The sequence below is a fragment of the Pantherophis guttatus genome, chromosome 6 (assembly GCF_059756535.1).
Source record: "Pantherophis guttatus breed Tessera chromosome 6, ASM5975653v1, whole genome shotgun sequence".
NCBI classification, from domain to species: Eukaryota; Metazoa; Chordata; class Lepidosauria; order Squamata; family Colubridae; genus Pantherophis; species Pantherophis guttatus.
Window position 1 is genome coordinate 31,663,452 of NC_142068.1, and position 26,840 is coordinate 31,690,291.

The 26,840-nt window shown below is 38.7% G+C and overlaps 1 protein-coding gene across 6 annotated transcripts in view; it reads left to right on the plus strand.

The window, feature by feature from the left end:
* TRIP12 (thyroid hormone receptor interactor 12) overlaps window positions 1-26,840 on the plus strand; it is a 90,946-nt gene that overhangs the window by 1,388 nt on the left and 62,718 nt on the right. For all 6 annotated transcript variants that reach the window (XM_034439334.3, XM_034439337.3, XM_087872653.1 and 3 more), the window contains exons 2-3: window positions 17,177-17,323; window positions 25,539-25,664. In XM_034439334.3, the coding sequence (XP_034295225.1) occupies window positions 17,226-17,323; window positions 25,539-25,664 (224 nt within the window). In that variant the 5' untranslated portion in view covers window positions 17,177-17,225. The remainder of the gene's footprint in view (window positions 1-17,176; window positions 17,324-25,538; window positions 25,665-26,840) is intronic.

Below are 26,840 nucleotides of genomic sequence, written 5' to 3' on the forward strand. Positions count from 1 at the left end.
CCCCGGGGGGGGGCTCTCTTATTTATTTTTTCTTGGATGCTGTTATTGAGCCCCCTTGAATACACTTAGGAGAGAAGCAAGGGGGAAAAAATCCTTCCCAACCAGACGATTACACTTTTTTTTAAAAGGAAAGAAAAGAAAAGCTAAATGATCAGCCTTAATGCTGACTTGCTTTTGGGGCCGAAAACAGGGGAAATCATATTGTGTAGTTGTGGGGGAGTAGGAATGGGGGGGGGGAGGGAAGAGAAGAATGATCGTTAATAGATTCCCTTAGGTGTTGAATCCTAATACTGGAGCAGATTGTTTTCACCCTGTAATTTTAGAGCTGGTTTGTATTACTGGTATATTCGAGAAGAAACTAGCCTAGCTTGTGGTTTGTTTGCATAACGCGTCGTATTTAGATATTCACATTCTCCCCCCCCCTTCTTTTCCGCACGACAACTTGAGCTTCTGCCGACTAGTACCGGGCTAACATTCAAACTGATCTCGAGGCGTTTGCCAGCCTTGCAGGCCGAGCTGCCTGCTGTACAACTTTTATTGTTCCTTTCTCCTAATGGGCAGTCCTGTCGCGGTGGAGGGCGGGGGGTGGGGGGTGATGTTCTTCCTAGTGGGCTTAAAAGACATCAGGAATTTGAAAAAGTTTACATTAGGAACAAGAAAACATTAAGGCGGGGAGAATGGAAAGTTTTGTTCAAGAGCTTTTAGAAAGAAACATCGATGTATGGAACAAAGGTTCTGTCTGTACTACAGAGGCCTACATACTAGGCCTGACTATGTCGCATTTACCGAGAAAAGAAATGAGAGCTTGGCATTGGACTACAGTAAATGTGTTCAGTGTCTGGAACGCATTTCAGAAATATTTCTAGAATTCGTTAGATTTAATTTCAGGATTGCTTTGTCAGTGTAGCCCTGATCTAATAATTTCACGGGGAATTCTCCATACTTTTAAGCTTTTCATTATTAGCCCAGTTAATTAAGCTAAGCATTGAATTGATACAGCTTAAAGCCACATCCCATTACTCTTCTGATTAAGTCATTTCCCTATTTTATAATGGCTTTATTACAAGAGTGGGTATTCGATCTGTGAAAGGTTAAGAAATAAATAAGAGATTTTGTTCTTTGTTTTGTCTGATCCTGTATTCCATAAATAAGGAATTATTTTCTTTACCAGTCTTGACCAACTGATGACATGTTTACAGTTTGCTGCACCTAAACAAATGTTGGAAGGGGGTGAAGTTTTATTGTCCAACAAAATCACATTTCAAAACTTTTTGAAATTTGAAGTGTCAACTATTATTTTTTCATAAATTGCATTCAATATATCAATATAAGTTTTTATTCAAGTTTATTAATAACTTGAATAATAGTATTAGAATTATTTTGTATACATTTGTATACATTACCATTGGGTAACAACCTTTCACTTATATAGTAATGTTAAATTGATGTGATTCTTACTAAACACTGATTAGCGCTAGCATTTTATGTATTTGAAAATATGCTGTATTAAAATTGAAGTTTCTGATTAGGTTTAGGCTGTAACCTTCTGCTCTTAAATGTTTTAAAATAAACACACTTGCATCAAATAGTTTAAAGAAAAGCATTAGAATCTTAAAAAAAGATAAAAGGGAGTGTGTGTTTGAGGTATTAAAAGGTGGTCTTTATCCTAACCACTCGGTATACAGTAGCCTTGTACTAACAGGTGCTGTTCTATTAATTATCTTTGAAAATGTCCTTTTCATTTATATTTTTGAATGTAAGGGCCTTAGTAGAAGTTATTTATTTCAGAGTATTCTATTACTTCAATATAAAGAAAAAGAGAAAGTACAGTTGTATATAGGTAACCTGTTTACACTGTCTTCTTTTCCCCTGACACAATCTGGTGTTCTCAGATATGCCTTTTAAACAGCCCACAGCATAAAGCAGATAAATATTCGCAACTAAAAAGTATTTTCAGTTCCTAGGTGCCAGCATCATATCCATAAAGCAGGATAACAAAGCCTCCAAAATATTTCCATATATCCAACTTCAGAATCAATTATACTAAACTCATGTAATACTAGGAATACACACATAATTCACTACAAGTATAATAAAATGTTACTAATTCTTTATACTTTTCAATTATCCTATATCTACCCTAGGCTTTAACTTTCTTATCTTCAGCTTTTCGACCACATCAGCATTCCCAGTGCTTTGCTGATATCATACATTTTCCTTTATATTTCTTATTTGATTAGTGAATGCATTTCCTATACTTGGGAAGAGCCTGCCAGTTAACAGAGATATAAACTTCTGCCTAGGTACTATTCTTATTCAGTATAGCCTCTATCCAATCTGTTTATCTGACAACAATTTAGAGGAAAAGCATTTCAGCATGGGACATCTCCCACTCCCCCAAAAAGTACAGGAAATTCTAATAAATAAATCCTGCAGTTTCTTCAGTTAACTGAAGCTGTTTAACACAGCATTCATCTGATTTGAAGATGTCTGACTGAAGGAATTATTAAAATGGAGATGCTGAAAATTTTTAATGAATAATGTAAAGTTATGGGCTCTTGGACTCTGATAAGTAAGAACATCCTACATAATATAAAAGCTTATTAATAGCATCCTGAGATTGTATTTTCCTGCATTACTATATTTTCAACTTTGTTCAAAGTTTTATCTATATTGTACACAATGCATTCTTTTCCTGGTCAGGTAAACTTGTCATTTCTGCTTCCTGTGAAATTTTGATATAATAACTCTGTGAGTGAAATGGTTGATATTAGGTAATATTAGAGGCTTTGGGTGTCCTTTACAAACTGTTGCTGCCAGGAATTTTTATTTCTTTTATTCCTGTTTTTGCAGTAAAAACTACAACCCCCAAAACAGTTGTTTAGTAGTTACGTCTAAGCTACTTTTCCTTGAGCCTGGTGGCTTTTATATGTGTTGTGACTGTAGTTCCTAGAATCAGCATAGAAATTATTGGTTAGAAATTCTGAAGCTGCAGTCCCAACACAATTGGAATATGTGAGATTGGAGAAAGTTAGCCTGCCCTAAACCAGAGGTGGGCAGTTGTGGCTCTTTTACAATCTGTGGACTTCTGGGAGTTGAAGTGCACAGGTTGTAAAAGAGCCACAATTGGCCACCCCTGCCCTAAGCCAATTTAGACTTAATTTAAAACTTCTTCAATATTTTTAATATAATGCAGATAGCCATATATTTAAATACATTATATTAGTACTTTTAAATCTCTTAATCTCTTAATATTAAATCCTACAATCACTCAAAGAATCTGGGTTTCCTTAGGCCCACGTTTCCCAAGTAGATTTATTTATGTATGTGTGCATACAGAAAATTTGAAATTGTGTTGCTAAAATAATTTTTATTTTATTTTTATTGAAAGTCTGAGTGAGAATTAATAGAACAGTATCTCAAAAACACCAAGAGTAAAATATCTAGCTATTTTTGTCTGATTTCAGAAAATGAAGCTGCATTAGATCAGGTTAATATGTTGTTGGCAGGCCAATAGGAACTAGAGCCTGAGAAGTTAAAAAAAAATCCCAGAAGAGGGCAGTGGCAAACAACTTCCATATTGTTTCCAAGTAAATTACACATGATTTGTCATGAATTATCAGAAATTCAGTTCTATTCAAATTAAAATTTCTAAAAAAATTATTTTTATTTAATTTTGCCTTTTACGAGCAACATTTTCAAAGGCTTTTTCAATCCTAGGCTCTAGAAATACTGTTTGATATGCTGGGCTCCTATTCTTTAGCATCCTTGAACAGCCACTTTCTTTTCCTCTCTCGTTGAGTCCTTTATAAGTGTATTACTGATGAGCCATTGAAGTCTATAACTAGGTAAGAAACTGGCATAAATTATAAAGTGGATTCAGGTTCAGCCATGGCACAAAAACTTTCTGTTAAATGTGAGTGAATGAAGTATGAAAAATGTAACATCTACAGGTGTAGTGCGATATTGATGTTAATATCAGCAACAATTACTGTTTCATTATCAAACTGCTTTTCAGCCCTCTCAGGTAAATTAGACAGGAAACTGAGCTAATTCTACTTTATTGTAAGGGTACATTAACAGAGTCTTACAAATCTGAAGGTACAAATTTCTGGCTATCACTTTTAAGTGTCAGATCAGTTGAGGCAGGCCCTTCCTAAGTTTCTTTCTCTGAGACAGTGAAGGTTCCTTCCTTTCTTGTCTGATTGTTTCCTAGGCAGCATCTCCTCCCCTAGTTTTCCAAGGTCATCCACATTGCTTCTATATTTTGTCTACACATTTTCAGAGACTTCACATTGGTTGAATGTTAATACTTATTGTGGTGACATAGCTATGATTTAACATTTCGTCAGAAATGATGCTTAGTGCTCTATTTTAATATAGAAAATTTAGAATTCTGGCCTATAGGTGTACATGTGATTCTCCAGGTTATTTTCTATGGTTTAATACTTAGGGGAAGCTGAGGCTGCTGCAGCAATGTGAGAGTATTTAGTACTGGATAAATATGCAGACTGGATATCCTAAGAAACACTTCCAGAAGAGGATTGGTATGTTGGTGATGACATGGCACCTTGTCTCAACAACAGTGGGCTTGTACAGTTGGCACTTGAAAGTCTCTTATACTATTGTCATGGCCTTTTTAGAATCCTCAACAGTGTTTCTTGGCAGGGTAGAACAACGCTTGGGCAAGGAGGAGGGATGAAAGAGAAGGTTGATGAGAAAGACTGGATCTAGCTGCCTTAATCATGAAAGTTTCTCTGCTTTGCAAGGAGTGGGAAAGCAGCAAGCAAGCAAAATATCTCTGCCAGTCAATGAAAAGGCAGACTCTGACAGGCTAGGGGAGAAAGGAGCAGAAAATGTGAGTGAGAAAAAGACAGAAAGAAAGGGGACCTTTCTGCTTAGAAAAGTTGGATTTGGGCCGTTTTAAATGGGTTTTCTAGATTGTGGCATTCTAGTTTGAAATTAAAAAAAAAACCTCAACATGCTGACTACTAAAATCAACATTTACAGACTATTGCAGCAGACTAGAGATTGGAATCTTTTGTCCATTGTTAGATATCTAACCTGTTAGCTAGTATGAAATTGTACCACAGATGCTGAATCAGTTATGAAGTAATATAGAAGATAGACACTGGACTGAAGGGAAGAACTTGATCTTTACAGATGAGCTTGTTAATATGCCATTTAGAACATCAGAGCACATGAAACTATCCCTGTAAAAACCCAATAGTGACTTTCATAATCATTTTAAGGAGGAGAGCTATATGGAGGAATGTTGGATCTCTAGAGAATGTTGTAAACGAGAAAGAACACATCCTTAAATGAGGTAGATAAAAGTGAGTTCTCCAGTCCTCTTCTCAGATACAGGACTTCACTATAACTGTTGAACTTGGAGAATACCATGCTGTAATTTATAAATTTCTTAAATATTTATAAAATATAATTGATTTTTAATTGGTATGAGCCTTTGAAGTTGGGTGGCATACATGTGTATGTTATTAATATAAGTTAGTCTTAAATTCGATTCACAGTCTGGGTCTGGTAAAAACTTAACAGTTCAAGTCCTAACCAAGGTTATTGGTATTATTGGTATTATCATTATTAGTCTTAATTACCAGCTGTCCCATATTGGTAATTCTGGTTTCACCTATGCAGAGTTTGTAGACATGCGAGTTGTGGCATTTGATTACACTAATGTCAAGCAGTCTACTAAATGGCAAAAGAACTCTTGAAACACTTTCTGATACCTGCCTGCTTGTCTGCCTCTTATGAAGCAGTTATTGCCAAAACAATTAGTATTTGTTATTTATTTATTTATTTATTTATTGGTTTGATTTATATGCCGCCCTTTTCCGGAGACTCAGGTCGGCTTACAATGCGTTAAGCAATAGCCTTCATACTTTTATATATACCTGCTTAGTAGGGCTTCCCCCCCCCAGCAGTGTTCTTTTTTATACAAAGTCAGCTTATTGCCCACACAAACCAGGTCCTCATTTTACCTACCTCGAAAGGATGGAAGGCTGAGTCAACCTTGAGCCTGGTGAGATTTGAACTTGCAGTAATTGCAGGCAGCTGGTGTTACTTAACAGTGCTTTAGTCTGCTGCGCCACCAAGGCTCTTATAAATGGCCATCCTTCTCACAATAGTGAGTCTGGGGGGCATATAAGAATCAAAACACTAACCACAATATAGTGTTTTAACCTTGGGCACTGTTGGATATAACTGCAATCACAGAAAATCACATGGGCAGTAGAACTTGCCTAATCTCATATCCCAAATACTTGGAGAAATGGCCATACATTGCTGACAGGGTCAGGGCCATCCAGATTTCCCTGGGATGGAGGGTGCTGCTATAGAAAAGGCATGCTTTTTATGTTATGTTATGTTATGTTATGTTATAATAATAATTTTAATTAGCAATTTTATGATGTTTGTGTATCTATATTTTTCTTGACTGTACACCGCCTTGAGTCCTACGGGAGAAAGGCGGTATAGAATTATAATAAATAAATAAATAAATGCTTTTGGAGTAATAGATACTCTAATAATTAAGAATGAAATAAGCATAGTTGGGAAACAGGTGGACACATGAGATATAAATATATATGTTGACCTGACCAATGTACTATACTAGCCTTTAGTATTTTTATGACTTGTATGAGGAGAATGGAGAAAAATATCCATTGTTAATTACAGTACTGTAACAAAATAGAATTTCATTGTTTAGAGCCATGATGGCGAACCTATGGCATCCGTGCCCAAAGTGGCACGTGAAGCCATGTCTCCTGGCACACGCGGCCTTGCCTGTTTGTCTTCTGGGTTTCTGGTGCACATGCGATGATAAGCTGTCCTTTGCGCATGCGAAAGTGCTGAAAACCAGTGTGCACACACACGCCAGCCAGCTGATTGTTGGGTATGCATGCGCACCAGAACCAGGAAGTTTGGCTTTTCTGGAGCACGATCCCTTCATTCGCACTGCAGTGCCAAAAAATGGCCTGCGCACACGTGCTGGCCAGCTGATCGTCGGGCATGCATGTGCACTAGAACCCAGAAGTTTGGCTTTTGCGGAGTGTGTCCCCAATGAGTGCACACATGCAACATTTCCGTGAGTGCCGAAAAGGTTCACCACCACTGGTTTAGAGCTTTTGTTTTTTTTCAGAGATTAAATTCTATTAAAGTCTATAGACAGCATTTATTTCCAGTACTGGTTTGCTAATTTCAGCTACTGATTAACAGTTCTTTGCACTGTTTTTGCTTTTGTTTGGATTGTCTTCCACTAAATTGACTGGAAATGGTAAATTCGTTGGCACCAAAAAGAGTTCTTTTTTTTTTTAGGTGAGTTTTGGTGGATAATCCTAAAACAAAACAGAATAATTCAAGCTGCATATAATCAAGCTGTTAAATAAAGCTGTACCAAAACTTGAAAACTAAATTATGGTATGAATACTTTTTCTATAGTTTATCCATAAACTTTCAGTAGTGCAATAAATTTTCATGGTGAAATAAGAACAGGAGATATGCTTCCAAACACTTGCAGATAAAAGGAGGTAGCAGAATTTAGAACAGCGAAGAGGCCATAATGCAGATTCTATCCATTACCAAACACATACTCTTTTTAGTGACTTGCAACAAAAAGAGCTAAGTTGAGGTTTTTCAGGGCTTGTTTGTCCTAAACATTAAACCCTGTCATCTTGTGTGGCATGAACTACTTATAGTCACTCCTGGCTTTCAGTGTCTGTGTGAATTTTATGATAAAGTATGCTTTTTATCAGTGAAGACTAATGCACCATTTGTGGTACCTTCTTGACAGAATTGTTTTTTGGTAATGCTTGGTATAGTAGAACTCTGCATTGCTTCATATTTGATTAGAAGTGATGACTCAGCATGTGTAGTTGCACAAATGCAGCATCTATCTCTGGCTCATTAAAATAGCCCTTTCTTTTCTAGGACTAGGCAACTATTATACTACATGTGAAGTCTTAAAATAGAGCTTGTTGCTGCTGTGGTGTGTTCTGGAACCCTTTCCCAGTCCAGATCCAAAGCATTGCCTAGTTTTATTAAAATACATTCTTGTTGTTTGATGTGTATTGAATATATGTTCTTCATTCTACAGTTAGAGACCATTTTCTGACTATTATATATAATCAGAAAATATATATAAATACAAATCAATTTTGTGTCAGACTTTTTTCAGATTAATTTTTATCAAATAAGTTAGGGATAACATGTAGGGCATGGCTTCTGAATTTTTCAGGTCTGTTTGAGCAATGAGCATAAGAATAATTTTTGTACCTTAGGGAGGGTCTAATTGGACAGAGGTACGTTGTGCATGTGTTTATCTATTTGGAGAAATCTTTTCTGAAATGTTTTTCTTCCTAACCATTGGGCATATCTAGCCCATCCTCAAACTCAGTTTTTATTTTACGGAATTTTCCCACTATGCTAAATTTGGTCCCATACTGATTTTGGACAGTTATCCTGCTGAAGGGCTGACAGACTGGCAAATAAATGCAGCTTTAAGCCTCTTTATGTAATTTCTTTTCAAAATTCCTTAGGGAATGAAAGAATAAAAATGGAGTGATCCTTTTGGCATTATGCAAGCACATATATACAACTTCAGTATTAGTCGTTGAACCAGTTGTAGTTCAGTTAATTGTTGCAAATGTTTTAAACGGGGTTCTTTTTTCCATAAACTGAATATAATTCTAGTAAAAAAGAATACATTAAATTTAAAGATAAAGGTAACATCAAGAATTTAACTTGGTGACTTCATGTCCATAAGTGGTTAATTCATTCTTCAGGTATCTATTTAGAACCTGGAAAAGAAAGACAAACTTTCTTGCTTTTTTGGTTTTCAACCAGGGTGGATTTGATTTAAATCGAGTTGATTTAAATCACAATTTAAATCATGATTTAAATCATTAGTAAAAAGGCTTGATTTAAATCAACTCGATTTAAATCATAATTTTTAAAGAGCAACTGTCATCTCTGCTACTCCTTTGATCCTCTGTTGACTAACCGATAGTCCCAGTGTTGCAGAATATATAGCCTCATGCTACATAACTAAGCTCCATTTCATGCTGAATAAACTAAATTATTTATGTATCTTAAATAGAAAACTACCTTATGATAGATTTTTACCCCAAAAGTTTTTTATTAAAATAAATTTGATAAAAATAAAAAAATACGATTTAAATAAAAAAAATACGATTTAAATAAAAAAAATCTGATTTTTTTTTTTTAAAAAAAATCATTGATTTTTATCCACCCTGTTTTCAACTAATTCCTAATTTTGAATTATTTCAGAGAAAGAAGATACTGTTATTAAAAATGGGATTATTTCAGTGATTTCTGAAGCCTTATGTTAAAATGTCTTCCATCATCTTACTCGTGATTTTATTTCAAACCTCATTAGCAAATATTTATTTCTTGAGCATATTTTCTTGCTCTTTGCCCTGAAAGTTGTTATAGCTAATATAGGCAATGATGAATGCTGGGTGCCTATGCCATAGCTAACTCTTGTCCTAAATTGGGAAATATTAACTCTTCTCGGCAGAGTTGGCCTTCAGGGTTAAGTGACTGTAGTCTATAGAAAACAGATTTCCTGACATTTCACTTGACAACTGTGGCAGGCATCTTCAGAGGCAAAGTGGTTATGTATGTTAGTGAAGGAAAACATGTAGTTTTTTCTACTACTTTTTCCTAAATGTATTTTCTGTAATTATATTGTTCATATAGTAATTATAGCTGAATCTTCATTCAGATTTTCTTCAAATTTAGTTCAGAACTGAGAATGGAAGAAAGACCCAGACAGAGGGGACGAACTAATCTCTTGAAATAACTTTCCTTTTCCCAAATGAAATACCTTATGCCCTCTGAAAGCATGCTAATTTAAAGTGTGTACATTTGATTGAATTCTGAAACATGAGCTACATGTATCTTGATATAAAAGTGTCTGTGTTAGAATCTACCTTACCTAAACAGTTATGGTCTAAAATGAAAGATAGTTGAAATTATTGTATATGCGCGTAAATGATATACATGCTATTCTGATTGCAGGACATATTCATATATAAGCTGAAGGGGAAAATATGTACGAAGATGTTCCTTGTTCTGAATGATCTTTATGTTGATTCTGTGCGTGTAAAATGTGCTCATTTAGATGAGCCCCTGAAACAGCAAGCAGCTTTTGGTGTCCAACAAAGGAAAAGGAAAAAAAATGTATATTTTTTAAAACCATATTTTGTAACCTGTTTCATGACTGAGAGTTTAAGGTTCAGTAATATATAAACTATGTGGAAAAACTGAGACATTTTCAAAGGATAGGCTATAAAGAAAAATTACAGATAGCTATTTTATGCTGTTGTACTGAAGAAGTTTTAAATGCAGTTAAGAAACCTAAGCATTAAAAAAAACACCTTGCTTTTTGTATGCTTTACCATTATGGCTTATTCATCATAATAAAATAAATCATTTTCATAATAATGTCAGCAATCTTTAGGCTGGCTAGCTACCATTTCCTATTGTTATGCTGGCTAGTTGGCTGAGTCTCTATCACCCAATTCTTTCCATTTAAAAACCAAATAAAACACTGAGCCACTAGCACTTATTATTTTATGTACAAGAATAGTTATGGGGCTTATATGGAATTCAAGATAATTGTAAATAGAGATAATGAGGCTAGTGTTTTGATCAACAATTTTCTATCTCTCTAATCTCATTTTAAATTGAAATATTTCAAAATCTGAGGGTAGGACAGGGTGCAAGTGATAAATAGCTGTTGGCAAGACATTGTTGCCCATGGACATAATGTTTGGAATCATAGGTAAAAAGTGTATATTTTCTGGAAACTCTGGAAAATCATGTTCTATACTGTTTAAAGGGAAATGCTGCTGATGGAAGAGTTAGTGACACACTAGGGAAAGTCCATTGTTGTATGCTTAGAAGTGTTTTGAAATCATGTACTGCACTGAGCCATTATTGAAACACTTCTGTAATGTTCCACTGAATAGATTTGGGCTTCATTTGCAGATTAGAAATTTTTTTTGATTAGAAAATAGTCTTTGTCTTAAGGATAGATTTTCACACTTTTGTAGTAACTGCAAAATATTTTTTAAGCACATAATAAATATTTTGCACTTTGTGAAGAGGGATGTAGTACAGGTAGTCCTCTCCTTACAACTATTTGTATATGTTTGTTCAAAGTTAGTGTCACTGAAAAAAGTGATTTACAAGGGGTCCTCACATTTACAATCATTGTAACATTCTTCATGGTCATGTGATCAGTTATTGGGTGCTTGGCAACCAGTATGTATTTACGATGGTTGCAGTTTTTCTGGAGTCTTGTGATCACCATTTGTGACCTTTCAATCTGCCTGGGAAAAGCAAAGTTAATGGAGGAAACTATATTCGCTTAATAATAATAATAATAATAATAATAATAATAATAATAATAATAATAATAATAATAATAATAATAATAATAATAATAATAATAATAATTTTATTTCTATACCGCCCTTCTCCCGAAGGACTCAGGGCGGTGTACAGCCAATTTAAAAACAAAAGACACAAAAATTAAAATAATTAAATAGATTTGGCCGATTTAAAACCCCAAAAATTTAAAATACCCCAATTTAAAATTATATTGATAGCCCGGCCTGGCGGAACAACAGGGTCTTCAATGCCCAACGAAACACCCGGAGGTCGGAGATCTTATGTATTTCCGGGGGCAGTTCATTCCACAGGGCTGGGGCTCCCACAGAGAAGGCCCTCCCCCTGGGTGTCGCCAGCCGACATAACTTGGCTGATGGCACCCTGAGGAGACCCTCTCTGTGGGAGCGGACTGGTCGGTGGGAGGCTATTGGTGGCAGAAGACGGTCTCGAAGGTACCCGGGTCCTATGCCATGGAGCGCTTTAAAGGTGGTAACTAACACCTTGAATCGCACCCGGAAGACCACTGGGAGCCAGTGCAGCTTGCGCAGGAGGGGTGTCACGTGGGCACAACGGGTTGCGCCCATAACCACCCGCGCGGCCGCATTCTGGACCAGTTGGAGCCTCTGAGTGCTCTTCAAGGGGAGCCCCATGTAGAGAGCATTACAATAGTCCAGCCGGGAGGTGACAAGGGCATGAGTGACCGTGCACAAGGCGTCCCGGTCCAGAAAGGGCTGCAACTGGCGGATCAGGCGAACCTGATAAAAGGCCCCCCTGGCCACGGCCGTCATATGCTCTTCTAAAGACAGCCGTGCGTCCAGGAGGACACCCAGATTGCGAGCCCTCTCTGTGGGGGGCAAAGATTCACCCCCAATAGTCAGCGATGGCACCTGCTGACTATATCGGGATGCCGGCAGCCACAGCCACTCGGTCTTGGACGGGTTGAGTCTGAGCCTGTTCCTCCCCATCCAGATCCACACGGCCTCCAGGCAGCGAGACACCACATCAAGGGCATCATTGGGGTGGTCTGGGGTGGAGATGTACAGCTGAGTATCATCAGCGTACAGATGACACTTCACCCCAAAACCACGGATGATCTCACCCAGCGGCTTCACATAAATGTTGAACAGAAGGGGCGAGAGGACCGACCCTTGCGGCACTCCCCATGCGAGACGCCTCGAGGTCGACCTCTGCCCCCCTGCCAACACGAACGAGCGGTCGGAGAGGAAGGAGGAGAACCACCGCAGAACGGTGCCCCCTATTCCTAACCCTCTCAACCGCCGCAGCATGATACCATGGTCGATGGTATCAAAAGCCGCTGAGAGATCTAATAGGACTAGGACAGAGGAGCAACCCCTGTCCCGAGCCCTCCAGAGATCATCCACCAACGTGACCAATGCCATTTCTGTGCTGTGCCCCTGCCTGAAGCCCGACTGGCACGGGTCTAGATAGATAGCTTCATCCAGGTGCCCGGGCAGTTGTCGTGCCACCACACTCTCAACAACCTTCGCCACAAAACGAAGGTTGGAGACTGGATTCACTTAATGGCAGTGATTTGCTTAATAACCAAAAAAGGTTATAAAATTGGGTGCAACTCACATAACCGCCACCTTGCTAACAGCAGAAATTGTGCCCCAATTGTCATAAATTTAAGATTACCTGTACATAGTATATGCATGGAGTGGGCTATGCATTGGGAATTCAGCAGAGCAGAGCACTGGTTGTGGTTATCCACCAATGGGGATAGGACAAATGACAAAACGTGCGATGGGGATAATTTTATCCCCAAAATAATTTCTGTTCTGATTTCTGATGCAATAATATAAAGGCAACATTTGTGTAATGATGACACTAAGTATGTGTTATTATTTTGTTACAATTATGATTTGCTGCATTTTCTGTTAGCATTAGCTATTTCAAAGGAATTGCAAAGTTGATCACTGTACTTCTTAGTAGTTAGGTAAAATGCACATAACAGTCTACAAGTTGCAGCCGCTCATTTAGTGATTCAAAGATACCGTGGCCCTGAATAAGGGGCACTTGTGACTGGTCCACAAATTTGTGATTATTGCAGCACCCCAACAGTAATGTGATTGTGATCCAGGCGCTTGATGTCCAGCTTGCAATGACATTGCAGTTAGCCATAATTATGTAGTTATTTCCAATGTTCTCTGCCAGTTTCTTACAAGCAAAGCCAATGGAGAAGCCAGTGGGAAGTTGTGAGTTGCTTTTACTTCCTTCACTTTTCCACTTGCCCATGTTCCTTAGCACTTGCCTGCAGCATCTCGGCATATGCCCAACTCTTAAGTGCCTGCCTGCACTTGCTCACTTGCACACCTGCATGTGTCCTGGAACCTGTCCATAATACTCCATAGTACTTGAACCCACCAGCCTCCTTGTCTTGGATTCCCGCCTCCTCATGCTTAATGGCCCATATAGTCTTGGGGTTAAACATCAACCAAGACTGTGGGTTTGTGCATTGCTAAGCAGTGCAGTTATATGACATGTTTTACAACTACATTGCTTGCCTACAGAAATTCCGGTCACAATTATCATTGTAACCTAAGGATTGCTTGTATGCTGTCATTTCCTCTGATGGGGTATGTGAATGACCTTGGGGAAAGAAGAGATGCTGCCTAGGAAACAGACGAGAGGCAGGAACCTTCAGCAGCACAATGGTCAGAAAGAAACTTAGAAAGAATACCTTCTAATGGATCAAGAAGTTAAAAATGGCAGTGGGAAATTTGTGCCTTCAGATTTGCAAGATTTTGTTAATGTAGCCTTACAATAATGTAGGATTCATCTAATCCCGCTTCCCCTCTGGTTTATCTGGAAGGGCTGAAATTTCCTTTAGACAGGATTGAACGATGATTGAGCTTAGCCTTCTGATTTTCTGAATGGTACAATGACAGTATTACATCAAAAGGGGTGAAATCATTAAAAAACATTGGGTATGGATAGAATAGTAGATTGTTCTAATTCCCCCCAAATATGGCCCTAATATTTGTTGAAATTCAGCTAGAAATGTGGCCTAGTGGTCTGCACTGTCCTCACTTCCATCCCTGGGGGTGGGATATCTCTCTGCCTCACTTCCATAGCTTGACTTCTGGTTCACTAATTTGTTTTTACTTGACATATTGAAAGTGGGATTCTCCATTAATTATTCGATATAATCACTCAGATAATTCACTCTAGAAGCCATAAGTGCAGCCCTTCTGACTCATTTTAGATTAAAAGCCAAACAAAAATAAAATTATAATAAAATGCTCCATTCCAATGTTTGAGAATAGTTTGAGAACAGAGTAGGTTTGTAAGAATGAATGAACATGACCTATGCCTGAACATTATGTCATTGTAGTGCCCATGCAGTCACGTGATTGTGATTGATTGGTTTCAAGTGCATGTCTGCTCTATAAATTATAGCTGATTTTTAACCTTTTTTTTAATGGAGCACTTAGAATCCAGATGGGTAACTACATGGTTTGTAGGCGAATTGGTGAACTTTATTTGCAAGCAAGTGGAGATAGACCTTGACTTACACCGGTTGTGTAGCATCCATATGAAATTACAATGGACTCCCCAAAAGGAATTTATTATTAGTTCTGACGTTGCAATTGCTACCCTGCCTTCCCGCATTTTGGGAGTGGAGGAACCGGCCCATATTTAGTGTTGATTCCAGTATCTCCTGGTCACCTGTCTATGATTCATAACTTCTTTGCGAAAACTGGCACTTATTTCTGGGTTTCAGCAAAAACACCCCATAGTGAACAATAGATTCACTTAATGACTGTGACATTTCCTTAACAACTGCAGAGTCCATTGTGATTTGCTTAGCAACCGCCACAAAAAGGCCATACAATCCAATTGGTCACATAACATTATAGGACTGTCATGACTTACGACTGTAATGGGCAAGTTTCATTACAATCCTAAATCAAAGAATATCTGTAAAGAAAGTTTGTTTATGTGAACTGCTGTGCTTCAAACAAATGCTGCAAATCCTTAGGAAGGTAAGAGCATTTTTTAATGCCTGACTGTGGATTGTTTATCATAAAGCCAGAGTTGTTTCTGTATGTTAATTGGAAAAATGAATTTTAATAGAATCACCTTTTCATCATCTGTTAATAGAATGAGTTTATTTAAAGGATGTTTTTGAAGCGAAATACTTCATTTTGTTAAAGCTAAGAATTCCAGGAAACATTTTATGTAACAGAATCTAAAGTGTTTCAGTTAATGATGAAAGGCCTATATTCCCACTCTTTCTTATTAGAATTTGCTTTAACATTGTAAGAAATATATTAAAAATCTCATTAGCTATTTTTTCTGCAATTTGCTTGATCAGTGTACCTGGACTGTTAACTATATTTACTTTAGATCTCTGAGTAAAAAAAAAATCAAGAGACTTGTTTATCAGCTTTCCCATTGTTTCTTATGCCTAAAGCCACAATCCCAGTTAAGCTTTGTATTGGAACAAGGGATGCGCTTCATGTTTCTTAATCAGAACATTTTGAGTGAGGTTGTTTAGTCTTGAGTTTGGAAAAAAAAAGGGTTTTGCTTTATAGACACCATAAACTATCACTTGGAATGATGTTATTTGTCTATGTGCTTCTATATTCTGTTTAAGAATATTTCTTATTTTCATAGTCAAAATGAGCTGGGTGACTCTGTTTCACATGCAGCAGATGTCTAAATATTAAATAGCATAATAAACAATGTTCTGAAAGAATTATTTGCTTTGAAATTCCATAAACATTGTTAAAAAAAATCTTGAAAAATTTGGCAGGTTGATAGTGGAAAGGGGAAGTGTTTACAAATTTTTTACTCAGTTTTATTCTCTTCCTTTGTAAATCAGAAAAAATATGAGATCATTATTATTGTCATTTTTTTCTTTAAATACTTGACAGTTTTAGGGGAGTGAAATTTCTAGTAATTGACCTATGTAGCTGATTAAAAGCACTTTAATATGATGTACTCTCTGAAATCTGTTTATACTAAGATATTGGGAGCATTTCAGCAAATACCGTAATTAATATCTATTTGGCTCTTCCTATATATGAAATATCTTCTCTTTTTTCAATACATTCTGATAGGCCGTTACTAGACTAAAGTGGTCCATTTTTTGTGACACAACTTTCATTGGATAATATTGCAATAAAATAGTGATCCTGTATAGATTTTTGTAGCTTAAATATTGGAGCCAAAATAAGAAGACACAGATATTTAATCTTGAATTTTATATTTTTGTATCCCAGCTGTTTATTCATTGTGTTAATTTAGGATCAGTTTAGTTTGTGCATTTAAAAAATACCAGTATTGTCTATTTTTCCCCCAGTCTAAACAATTGTATTATCTTCTATTGGTATGAGATACCATTTCCCCATTCTTAAAAATTAAAATGAAATTTGATAGAGTTCTATTTTTTAACTCTAGGATTATGTTTCATAATGAAATATATAATGGTAGTAGGTAATTGACAGGTAATTTAAGCCTTCCATAAATTCAGTTATCGAATGAAATGGTAATAATGCTTGATTCTCTATTTTGTAAATAACCTGAGGTATTAAAATAACCTTTAACATAAAATGGGAGCGTAGCAAGAGCAAAACAACATGTTGTAAGTTTCATGGTTTTACTATTCAAGCTGTTTGTGCTATAAAGTAGAATGTGTCAGCTGACATACAAACAATTTTGTTGATAAATGTCCTATATTTTGATTTTAAAAAATGTTTGCTTTGTTTTTCAGTGAATGGTAGTGTCTAGAAAGGGTATGTCCCTTCAGGAGAGAGGTGCCAATGTCCAACCGGCCTAATAACAGTCCAGGGGGGTCACTGCGACGTTCACAAAGGAACACTGTCGGGGCCCAATCACAAGACGACGCAGTAGGAGGAAGGTATGCTAATTTCTTCAAAATTTTCAAAAGTCAGCATAATTTATTGTACAAAAGAAGCTATGATACCTTTTAAATATTACTTTGGGCTTGAATGTACTAATTAATATTGTTGATATTTTTGAATATAATAATAATAATAATAATAATAATAATAATAATAATAATAATAATAATAATAATAATAATAATAATAATAATTTTATTTCTATACCGCCCTTCTCCCGGAGGACTCAGGGCGGTGTACAGCCTATTAAAAGCACAAAGACAACCATCAATTAAAAATAATTAAAATTATTAAATAGTTTCGGCTCAAATTTAAAACCCCCAAAATTTAAAACACCTAATTTAAAATCATTACATTGATAGCCCAGCCTGGCAGAACAGCAGGGTCTTGAGGGCACAGCGAAATACACGGAGGTCGGAGATCTTACGCATTTCCGGGGGCAGTTCATTCCACAGGGCAGGGGCTCCCACAGAGAAGGCCCTCCCCCTGGGTGTCGCCAGCCGACGTAACTTGGCCAATGACACCCTGAGGAGACCCTCTCTGTGGGAGCGGACTGGCCAGTGGGAGGCTATTGGTGGCAGAAGTCGGTCTCAAAGGTACCTGGGTCCTATGCCATGGAGCGCTTTAAAGGTGGTAACCAGCACCTTGAATCGCACCCAGAAGACCACTGGGAGGTAGTGCAGCTTGCGCAGGAGGGGTGTCACATGGGCACAACGGGTTGCGCCCATAATCACCCGCGCGGCCGCATTCTGGACCAGTTGGAGCCTCTGAGTGCTCTTCAAGGGGAGCCCCATGTAGAGAGCATTACAATAGTCCAGCCGGGAGGTGACAAGGGCATGAGTGACTGTACGCAAGGCGTCCCGGTCCAGAAAGGGCTGCAACTGGCGAATCAGGTGAACCTGATAAAAAGCCTCCCTGGCCACGGCCGTCAGATGCTCTTCTAAAGACAGCCATGCATCCAGGAGGACGCCCAGATTGTGAGCCCTCTCTGTGGGGGGCAGAGATTTACCCCCAATAGTCAACGATGGCACCAACTGACTATATCGGGACTGTTAACTAACATGACAAGAAATTATGTAACTTTCTCTTAAGCATTAACTAAAAGAGCTACTTATTGATATTAATATCTGAACTGAGTACAGTAATAGCAAATATGAAACACATAGAACAATAACTGCAAAGAAAAATTTTAAATAATATACTATATTTTAAGGGAGAAGTGTACAAAAGAAAAAGAAAAGAAAGAAAAAGACAAACTTAAAACAATTCCTAGAAACTTAGGAAACCTAGAAAAGAAATATTTCCTTAAACAGAAATATAACTTAGGTGTGTGCTTGTACAATAACACTCTGTCAATGTCTTGAGCAAGATTTATTGAAGTACTAGGACTGGGTGTAACATTCACTCTAAATAAGATCTTGGTTGTAGCAAATATTTTCTCCAGTGTGCTGAGACTCCAAGGAATGGGTTAATTCTGCTCTTCTGCTTGGAGACTGAGTCAATCAATCTTTTGGTCACGCCTCCTTTGCCGGTGCATGCCCAGTTTTGACTCAGTCTTTGCTCAGAGGAGACATGTAGAAGAGTGCTCTTAGAAAAGAAGGACAGCGTTATTCCTTGGATTCTGGAAATTTCACAGTAAGATCCCAGCTCATCTTTCCAAGTGACGACAGGTCCAACCCTCCTATTGGTGGGCACTTAATCCTTTTCACCAATCAATGGGAAACAACCGCAACAGATACCTGGGTCCTGAATACGGTGAGACTAGGTCTCACCCTCAAATACCTCTCCACACCCCTGAGTTTCTTCATATGTTGCCCTGTATCAAAGGACAAGACAAAAAGAGGCCTCATGGAGACAGCAGTCCAACACTTGTTGGACATCCAAGCCATTCAACCGGTCCCAAAGGGCCAACAGGAACAGGGGTTCTACTTCATCCTGTTTGTAGTCTCAAAGACCTCGGGGTGGGGGGGAGAGAGCAATTCTGGACCTGAAAAGATTGAACAGACATCTAATTTACAGGAGATTCAAGATGCAGTCCCTCTGGTCAATATTGGAGAGCATCCGGGAAGGCGACTTCCTAACATCCATAGATCTGACGGAGGGATACTTCCACATACCTATCCTACTATCCCAATGGCGGTTCCTGCGGTTTCACTATGTGGGCCGACATTATCAGTACAAGGCCTTACCATTTAGCCTATCCTCAGCGCCCAGGACTTTCGGCAAATTGCTGGCGGCACTGTCGGCACACCTCAGGGCGATTCCAGTGCGAGTCCAATGTTACCTGGACAATATATTGATACAGTGCTCCTCTCCCCTCCGGGCGACAGAGGATCTGCAGTCACAATCCGGGTCCTTCAGGATCACGGGTTCTCCATCAACTTCGAAAAGAGCCACCTGGCTCTGACCAACAGATTGCTACACCTGGGGGCGGTCATAGACACCATGCTGTGCGAGGTCTCCCTCTCTCAGAAGCGTCAGGTCAGTATAAGGACCTTTTGGCGAGTTGGATCCGAGCGGACCAAACAGTGTCCCTGGCCCTCCTCTCACAACTCCTGACGGACCGTTGGTAGGGCAAAATGGTGTCCTGCAATCGTCCCTTGGGCACGCATGAATGCCAGAACCTTGCAGTGGTTCCTCCTGCCCTACCAACGGTCCGTCAGGAGCAACTCAAATACCAGGGTTCAGGTCTCACCAAATGTACTTTAATCCTTCCAGTGGTGGATGTCCCAGGCCATCACCAAGGGATGTGTTTTCAAGGAGCCCGGCTGCCTGACCATCACAACAGATGCCAGCCTCTTTGGCTGGGGTGCCCACTTCCAGTCCCACATGGCACAATGTAGTAAAAGTGGCAGGAGGCTCCGCCCATCCACCAGGATGTCATCCACCATTGACGATCTCTGCATGCGCAGAAACTTGCGTGAGCGCTCCCGTTGCGAACCGGTAGTAAAGTTAAGTAGAACCTACCCCTGCCCTATACCACTTCAGATAAATGGTTATTCAACATCTTAAAAACTTCCGGTGTTGGAACATTCACAACTTCTGGAGGCAAGTTGTTCCACTGATCAATTATTCTAACTGTCAGGAAATTTCTCCTTAGTTCTAAGTTGCTTCTCTCCTTGATTAGTTTCCACCCATTGCTTCTTGTCCTACCTTCAGGTGCTTTGGAGCAGGGGTAGGCAAACTTGGTTCTTTTACACCCTGTGGACTTCAACTCCCAGAATTCCTAAAACAGCTTGGCTGACTCAGGAATTCTGGGAGTTGAAGTCCACAAGGTGTAAAAGAGCCAAGTTTGCCTACCCCTGCTTTGGAGAATAGCTTGACTCCCTCTTCTTTGTGGCAGCCCCTGAGATATTGGAATACTGCTATCATATCTCCCCCAGTCCTTCTTTTCATTAAACTAGGCTTTTTTAATTGCCTCATATCTTTTTATATCTTTTTTTAGTATCTTAAACTCCAGAATAACTTATCATATGTATGTATGTATGTACCGGCATGTATGTATATATTTGATTGATTGATTGATTTGTGTGCTGCCTGTCTTGTCTAGCAGCACTCTTTTTGAGCATTATAAAATAGCATTTATGCAGTTTTTAAAAATGTTCTAATTTAACCACACCAATTATTTTCAAATTTATAACAAAACAGTTCCATTCATGAAGTGCTGGAATAAAATTGGATGTGTAAGAGGACAAGTAAAAATATTTTAAATGGAAAATAATTCTGAAGAATAATTTAAAATGATGTAGGTCAGATTCATATTTGTGCTTTGGTTGACAAAAGCCTCTTGAAGGAGAAACAGTCTCCATAGCATAGACTCCCAATTTTTGGAGGAAGTTATTACATTAATTTCATGGTTTTTTTTTTAGTAATTTACTGTAGTACAGCCTGTGTAAAAACATAAATCATAACATAAATAAGCATATTCGAAACATTTTTATTGCATATCATTGTAAACACACTTAGCATTTGTCAAGTTGAGTTGAAGGTCTATCAGATCTTTTCCTTTCAAGATTATAAAGATTTCTGCCATTTTAGCCTCTTCCAAAGCAAACTGTGTGGTGACTTTTTAAATACTATTATCTTTTAAGAAAATGAATACTCATTTATTTACTGTCTTAGGCAACATCCACACATCCACATCCATACCATATTCCTCCCATTCTGAAACTAGCGGGAAATTCTGCCTCTTGATGTACCCACAACATATCCTTACTGCCCAGCTGGAATGGTTCCATGCTGTTTATGTAGCTTTAATGTGCAACAATCTAAGGACTCACCATTTAAAATTCTGCCTTCAGTTAGCAAGTACAATGTTTTGGTCGTTCCAGGCATTACAATGTTTTTTTTTCTTTTTTCTTTTTATTTAATTTATATACCACCCTTTTCCCGAAGGACTCAAGAGTGCTGAACAGCCATAATAAAACAGTGTACAAAATAGAATTTAAAAGCAGGTTAAAATAATTAAATCATAGGCTGAATTTAAAATTCTCATTTAAAACCAGTTTTAAAACCCCATTAAAACCAAATTAAAACCATTTATCCCATCAGAGCGGCTTGCTGGAATAACAGGGTCTTCACTGCACGACGGAAGGCGCGGAGGTCGGGGATCCTTCGTATGTCCGGGGGCAATTCATTCCAGAGGGCAGGGGCCCCCACAGAGAAGGCTCTCCCCCGGGGGTCGCCAGTCTACATTGTTTGAGTGACGGCACCCTGAGGAGGCCCTTTCTGTGTGAGCGTACCGGTCGGTGGGAGGCAATCGGTGCCAGAATGCGGTCTTGTAGATAGCCAGGTCCTAAGCCATGGAGCGCTTTAAAGGTGGTAACCAACACCTTGAAGCGCAGCCGGAAGACCACCGGGAGCCAGTGCAGCTCGTGCAAGAGAGGTGTTACATGGGAGCGATGGGTCGCCCCCATTATTACTCGCGCGGCTGCATTCTGGACCAGTTGGAGCTTCCAGGTGCTCCTCAAGGGGAGCCCCATGTAGAGAGCGTTACAATAGTCCAGACGGGAAGTGACGAGGGCGTGAGTGACTGTGCGCAAGGCGTCCCGATCCAAAAAGGGGCACAATTGGGAAATCAGGCGAACCTGATAAAAAGCACCCCTGGCCATGGCCGTCATATGATCATCCAAAGACAGCCGTGAGTCCAGGAGGACGCCCAAGTTGCGAGCCCTCTCTGAGGGGGGTAAGATCTTATCCCCAAAAGCCGGCAATGGTGTTAGCTGGCTATATCAGGACACCGGAAACCACAGCCACTCAGTCTTGGAGGGGTTGAGTCTGAGCCTGTTCCTCCCCATCCAGATCCGCACGGCCTCCAGGCAACGGGACATCACGTCAAGGGCATCATTGGGGTGGCCTGGCGTTGAAATGTACAACTGTGTTGACACTTCACCCCAAAGCCACGGATGATCTCGCCCAGCGGCTTCACATAATGTTAAACAGGAGGGGTGAGAGAACCGATCCCTGCGGCGCCCCACAAGTGAGGGACCTTGAGGTCGACCTCTGCCCTCCCGTCAACACAGACTGCGTGCAGTCAGAGAGGAAGGAGAAGAACCACCCTAAAACGGTGCCCCCCACTCCCAACCCCTCTAGCCGACGCAGCATGATACCATGATCGATGGTATCAAAAGCTTCTGAGAGGTCTAGGAGGACCAGGACAGAGGAGCAACCCCTGTCCCGAGCCCTCCAGAGATCATCAACCAATGCGATCAATGCTGTTTCCGTGCTGTAACCCGCCCTGAAGCTCGACTGGCATGGATCTAGATAGACAGCTTCATCCAGGAATCGAGGAAGTTGTCTCGCCACCACACTCTTGCAACCTTCGCCGCGAAGCAAAGGTTGGAGACAGGACGATAATTAGCTAAAACAGCCAGGTCCAGGGAAGGCTTCTAGAGGAGGGGCCTCACCACTGCCTCTTTCAGGGCGGCTGGGAAGACACCTTCACACAGCGAACCGTTGGTAATCTCCTGAAACCAGCCTCGTGTAACCTCCCGGGAGGCTAGTACCAACCAGGAGGGACACGGGTCCAGTAAACATGTGGTAGTGTTAAGCCTCCCCAAAATCCTGTCCATGTCCTCAGGAGTCACAGGGTCAAACTCCTCCCAGATAACAGTCTCAAGACTCGCCTCCGTCATCCCGTCCGAAACTATCCAATCAGAGTCCAGGCCGTGCCGAATCTAAGCGATTTTATCATGCAGATATTGCCCAAAATCCTCAGCTCTACCTTTACTCTTTTTGTTGTACTACCAATTAATTGAATTTTTAGTTATATGTAATTCTGCCCACTATGTAGCAGCAATGAAAAGAGATTTTAAAAAATCTCTTCAGTGCTATCATGTGGTTACCCAGATTTGTGTAGTTGATATACCACCTCTTGTTATATTGTTGAAGAGATGATGTTTGAGGAAGTTTAAATGTAGAAATTGGTTTGGGAGCTGTAAACTGTCCTAAGAACAGTGTAAGGAGAGGAAATGAGATCATCTCTGGAAGAAGGTGAGAAGAAAGGTTTCCGGGAAGAAAATTCCTTGCCATGCAGGTTACAGATAGTTCTATGTTTTATATGGTTTCCTTATTATTTGCCCTCAAGGTCGTGTCTTGACTATATCTGTGGACACCTGACTTCTGTATGAAAAGTCTAAGATATAATTAAAGTGAAACAATATATTCATTACTTAAAATATACTCTTTTACGTTTTACAGGAAGCTACATGTTTTCAAGTCCATGAGTTACCATTATAGTTTACTTTAAACTAAGCTCATTCACAATGAAATACACCATCTAGGTCCAGATACTCGTTTTAACCTATGGGATTTTTTTTTAATGGTTTGGGGCTGTAGTATGTGAAGGAACATTTCTTTCAAACCGTATCCTGAGTTGATTTCTGAAGAACTTGTTCCAGGTGCTCTGCCACCCTGAGGTGTGTTGGCTGCCTGAGGAGGGTCTTTTTTAAAAGTACTCTCTTCTCCCCTATTTAGGAGAGATTTTTTTTCAGTGAGGTATGCTAGGCATCTTTTCAGGGTGTGTGTGTATGTGTGTCAGGTAAATACATTTTTAGCCTTCCAGGCCTCTTAATAATGTACAAATGCTGCTATCATAAAACTATTAATGCTTTTGTTTTCTGATTTTTTTTGCTTATTACTTTATTTTGTGTTTTGCATTGTATTTATAAATGTGTTAATTTAGATTTATATGTGATTTATAATAGTAAATTGCTTTGAATGTTGTTTTAAACGGAAATGGTAAGGAATTGATTTAAATAAATAAAAGTAAATGGCATTTGGGGTTATGAAGTATGGGCATGGTTGGGGAGGTTACTGAATTAGATGCTCTTTCATGCCTTCACCCTCTACATATAGTTAGCAACTGTCCTGTTTAGTGACCATTCAAATTTACAATGATATCTGTTTCCTGGATGTGACAATAGCACTTCCGATCCCCACCTACATTTCTTCTATTTGCTTTCATTATTTATAACTTTCATTCTTTTGCTAGATTTCACATAAACTTGCCTATCCATATTCCATGGATTTTATTGCTGATCAAATCCTTAAATTGTGTGCTAGGTTCAAGTAGAAATATAATTCGTAGTATGATATTGTCAAATTAAACACCTCTGTGACAGTTACATCAATTACATCATTTCATCTTGGCGCAAAGCCTTTCTCGCTGGAAGTGCTCAACCTAAAATAGGGAGCCAAGATGCAAAAGCGGTCAAATTGCTTGGTGCCAATGGTCAAAACTTATGGCAGCTCAGAAAGGTGTGTCTGATCCAAATCAGACCAAGTCTGAAAGCTGGGGAGCTAAAGAAAGAGGAGGAGCTTCTCAACTTTCAGACTCGATCCATCTAGATCAGACAGGAGTTAACCAGTTCCTGACCGCTGGCCCCACACTCAATGAGAATAGGTAAATAGTGAGAATAAAGGAAAATAGAAGCTTTTGAATAGCTTACTGTTTCTAAAACTTTATTTAATGTAAAATATTGGAACAATGGGAAGAACAGAACATCAAAAGAAAACCTGATATTTTAAACATAATTTCAGGTACAGGAGTTCATAAGGAGTTCTAAAGCTTAGCTAGTAGCACTATTCCTGAAACATGTTATGCAACTTAATGAGAAACTGTGTTATAAATTCAGTGTATAAATTGCTCCTTATGCATGTTTATGTTTGCGTCCCAGTGTTCTTCATAGCTTTCTGTTTTTCTGCTGACAGGTCACATTTAGGGCAGGCAAAACATAAGGCACGTAGCCCTTCTGAAAGTAGAAAATCTATATCAAAGGCACCCAAAGTACAGTCCAATACTACTACTGAACAGTCCAAAGGACACTTTTCTAAAAGGTAATAGCTTTATATTTATGAATTCACTAATGTAACTTCAGTGGAATGTGTTGCAAACATGCTAATTTCTTAGAAACTTCTAAATAACTTTTACCTGATTTGAGTTAAAGGAAAAACTTTCAATTTCAGACATTCAGATTTGAAACATAAGTATGTGATGATGAAAGTTTGACAAGCCTGATATCAGCAGAATGAGAGGTGTCCGTTTGAGTGATACAAAAGCAGTGTACTTGTAAATCTGTTTTAGACTGCAAGAAAGAGAATAAATAAATATTATTTATGGTTGATTGGTGTTTTAATAAACTTGTTTATTAAAGATTAGAGTTATACTCTGTTCAGAAATAATTTGGGAGAATTACTAATTTAGCTTTGTGCAAACGTAGCACTTCTCTGCTATTTGCTAAAGTATGCAAGTCTTTTTTAAATCTTCCATGGAAAGAAAAAGATGAAACGGCTTTAAGAGTCATATTAAACAGACACTACTTAATTATTTTTTTCCTTAAAGGAACAACATATCTTTGTGTTCTTCTGAAATTGCTTGCTGTAATTAGTAATAGAAAAACAATGTGCTCATGCAAAGTCAAAAGCACTCTTTCTGAATCATTTTCAAGGTTTATGAAGCCCTTCTGAATTCAGCTGGGCTGTCTGAATCATAACCTGTTTTATTCATTTCAAAAGATGAATAGGTGATCAGTGTATTTTGATTTTTTAAATTTCCTATTTGGGATATTTAATGGAGTCCTCTTAATCTAGTAGAATAACAGTTCAGTTGTCTAAGTAATATGGAATCAGATTGTTTCATTGAATGCTTTAGCATCTTTAATTTTGTTCAGTATTGGCAATTTTCACTTTGAAACTCAATGTAGTTCCCAATGAAGCATTACAAAGCCCTGATATAAGAACATCAGATGTGAAGCAAGGAAACTTCACTGTGTTGAAAACACCTGTTCTTTAGAAGTCAAAAGTTATGAGAAAAGAAGGGGAATGGAAATAAATTCAATCATATTTTGTGATCAGCTATCTGTATCACAGTTATTCTATAAAAATACCCCAAACATGGTCTTAACTTACATATATTCATTAGGCAAGAACATTGTTTCTCGACAATACTGGCTGGGGAATTCTGGGATCTGATGTCTATGTACCTTAAAGTTGCTGAGAAACACTGGGCTAGAA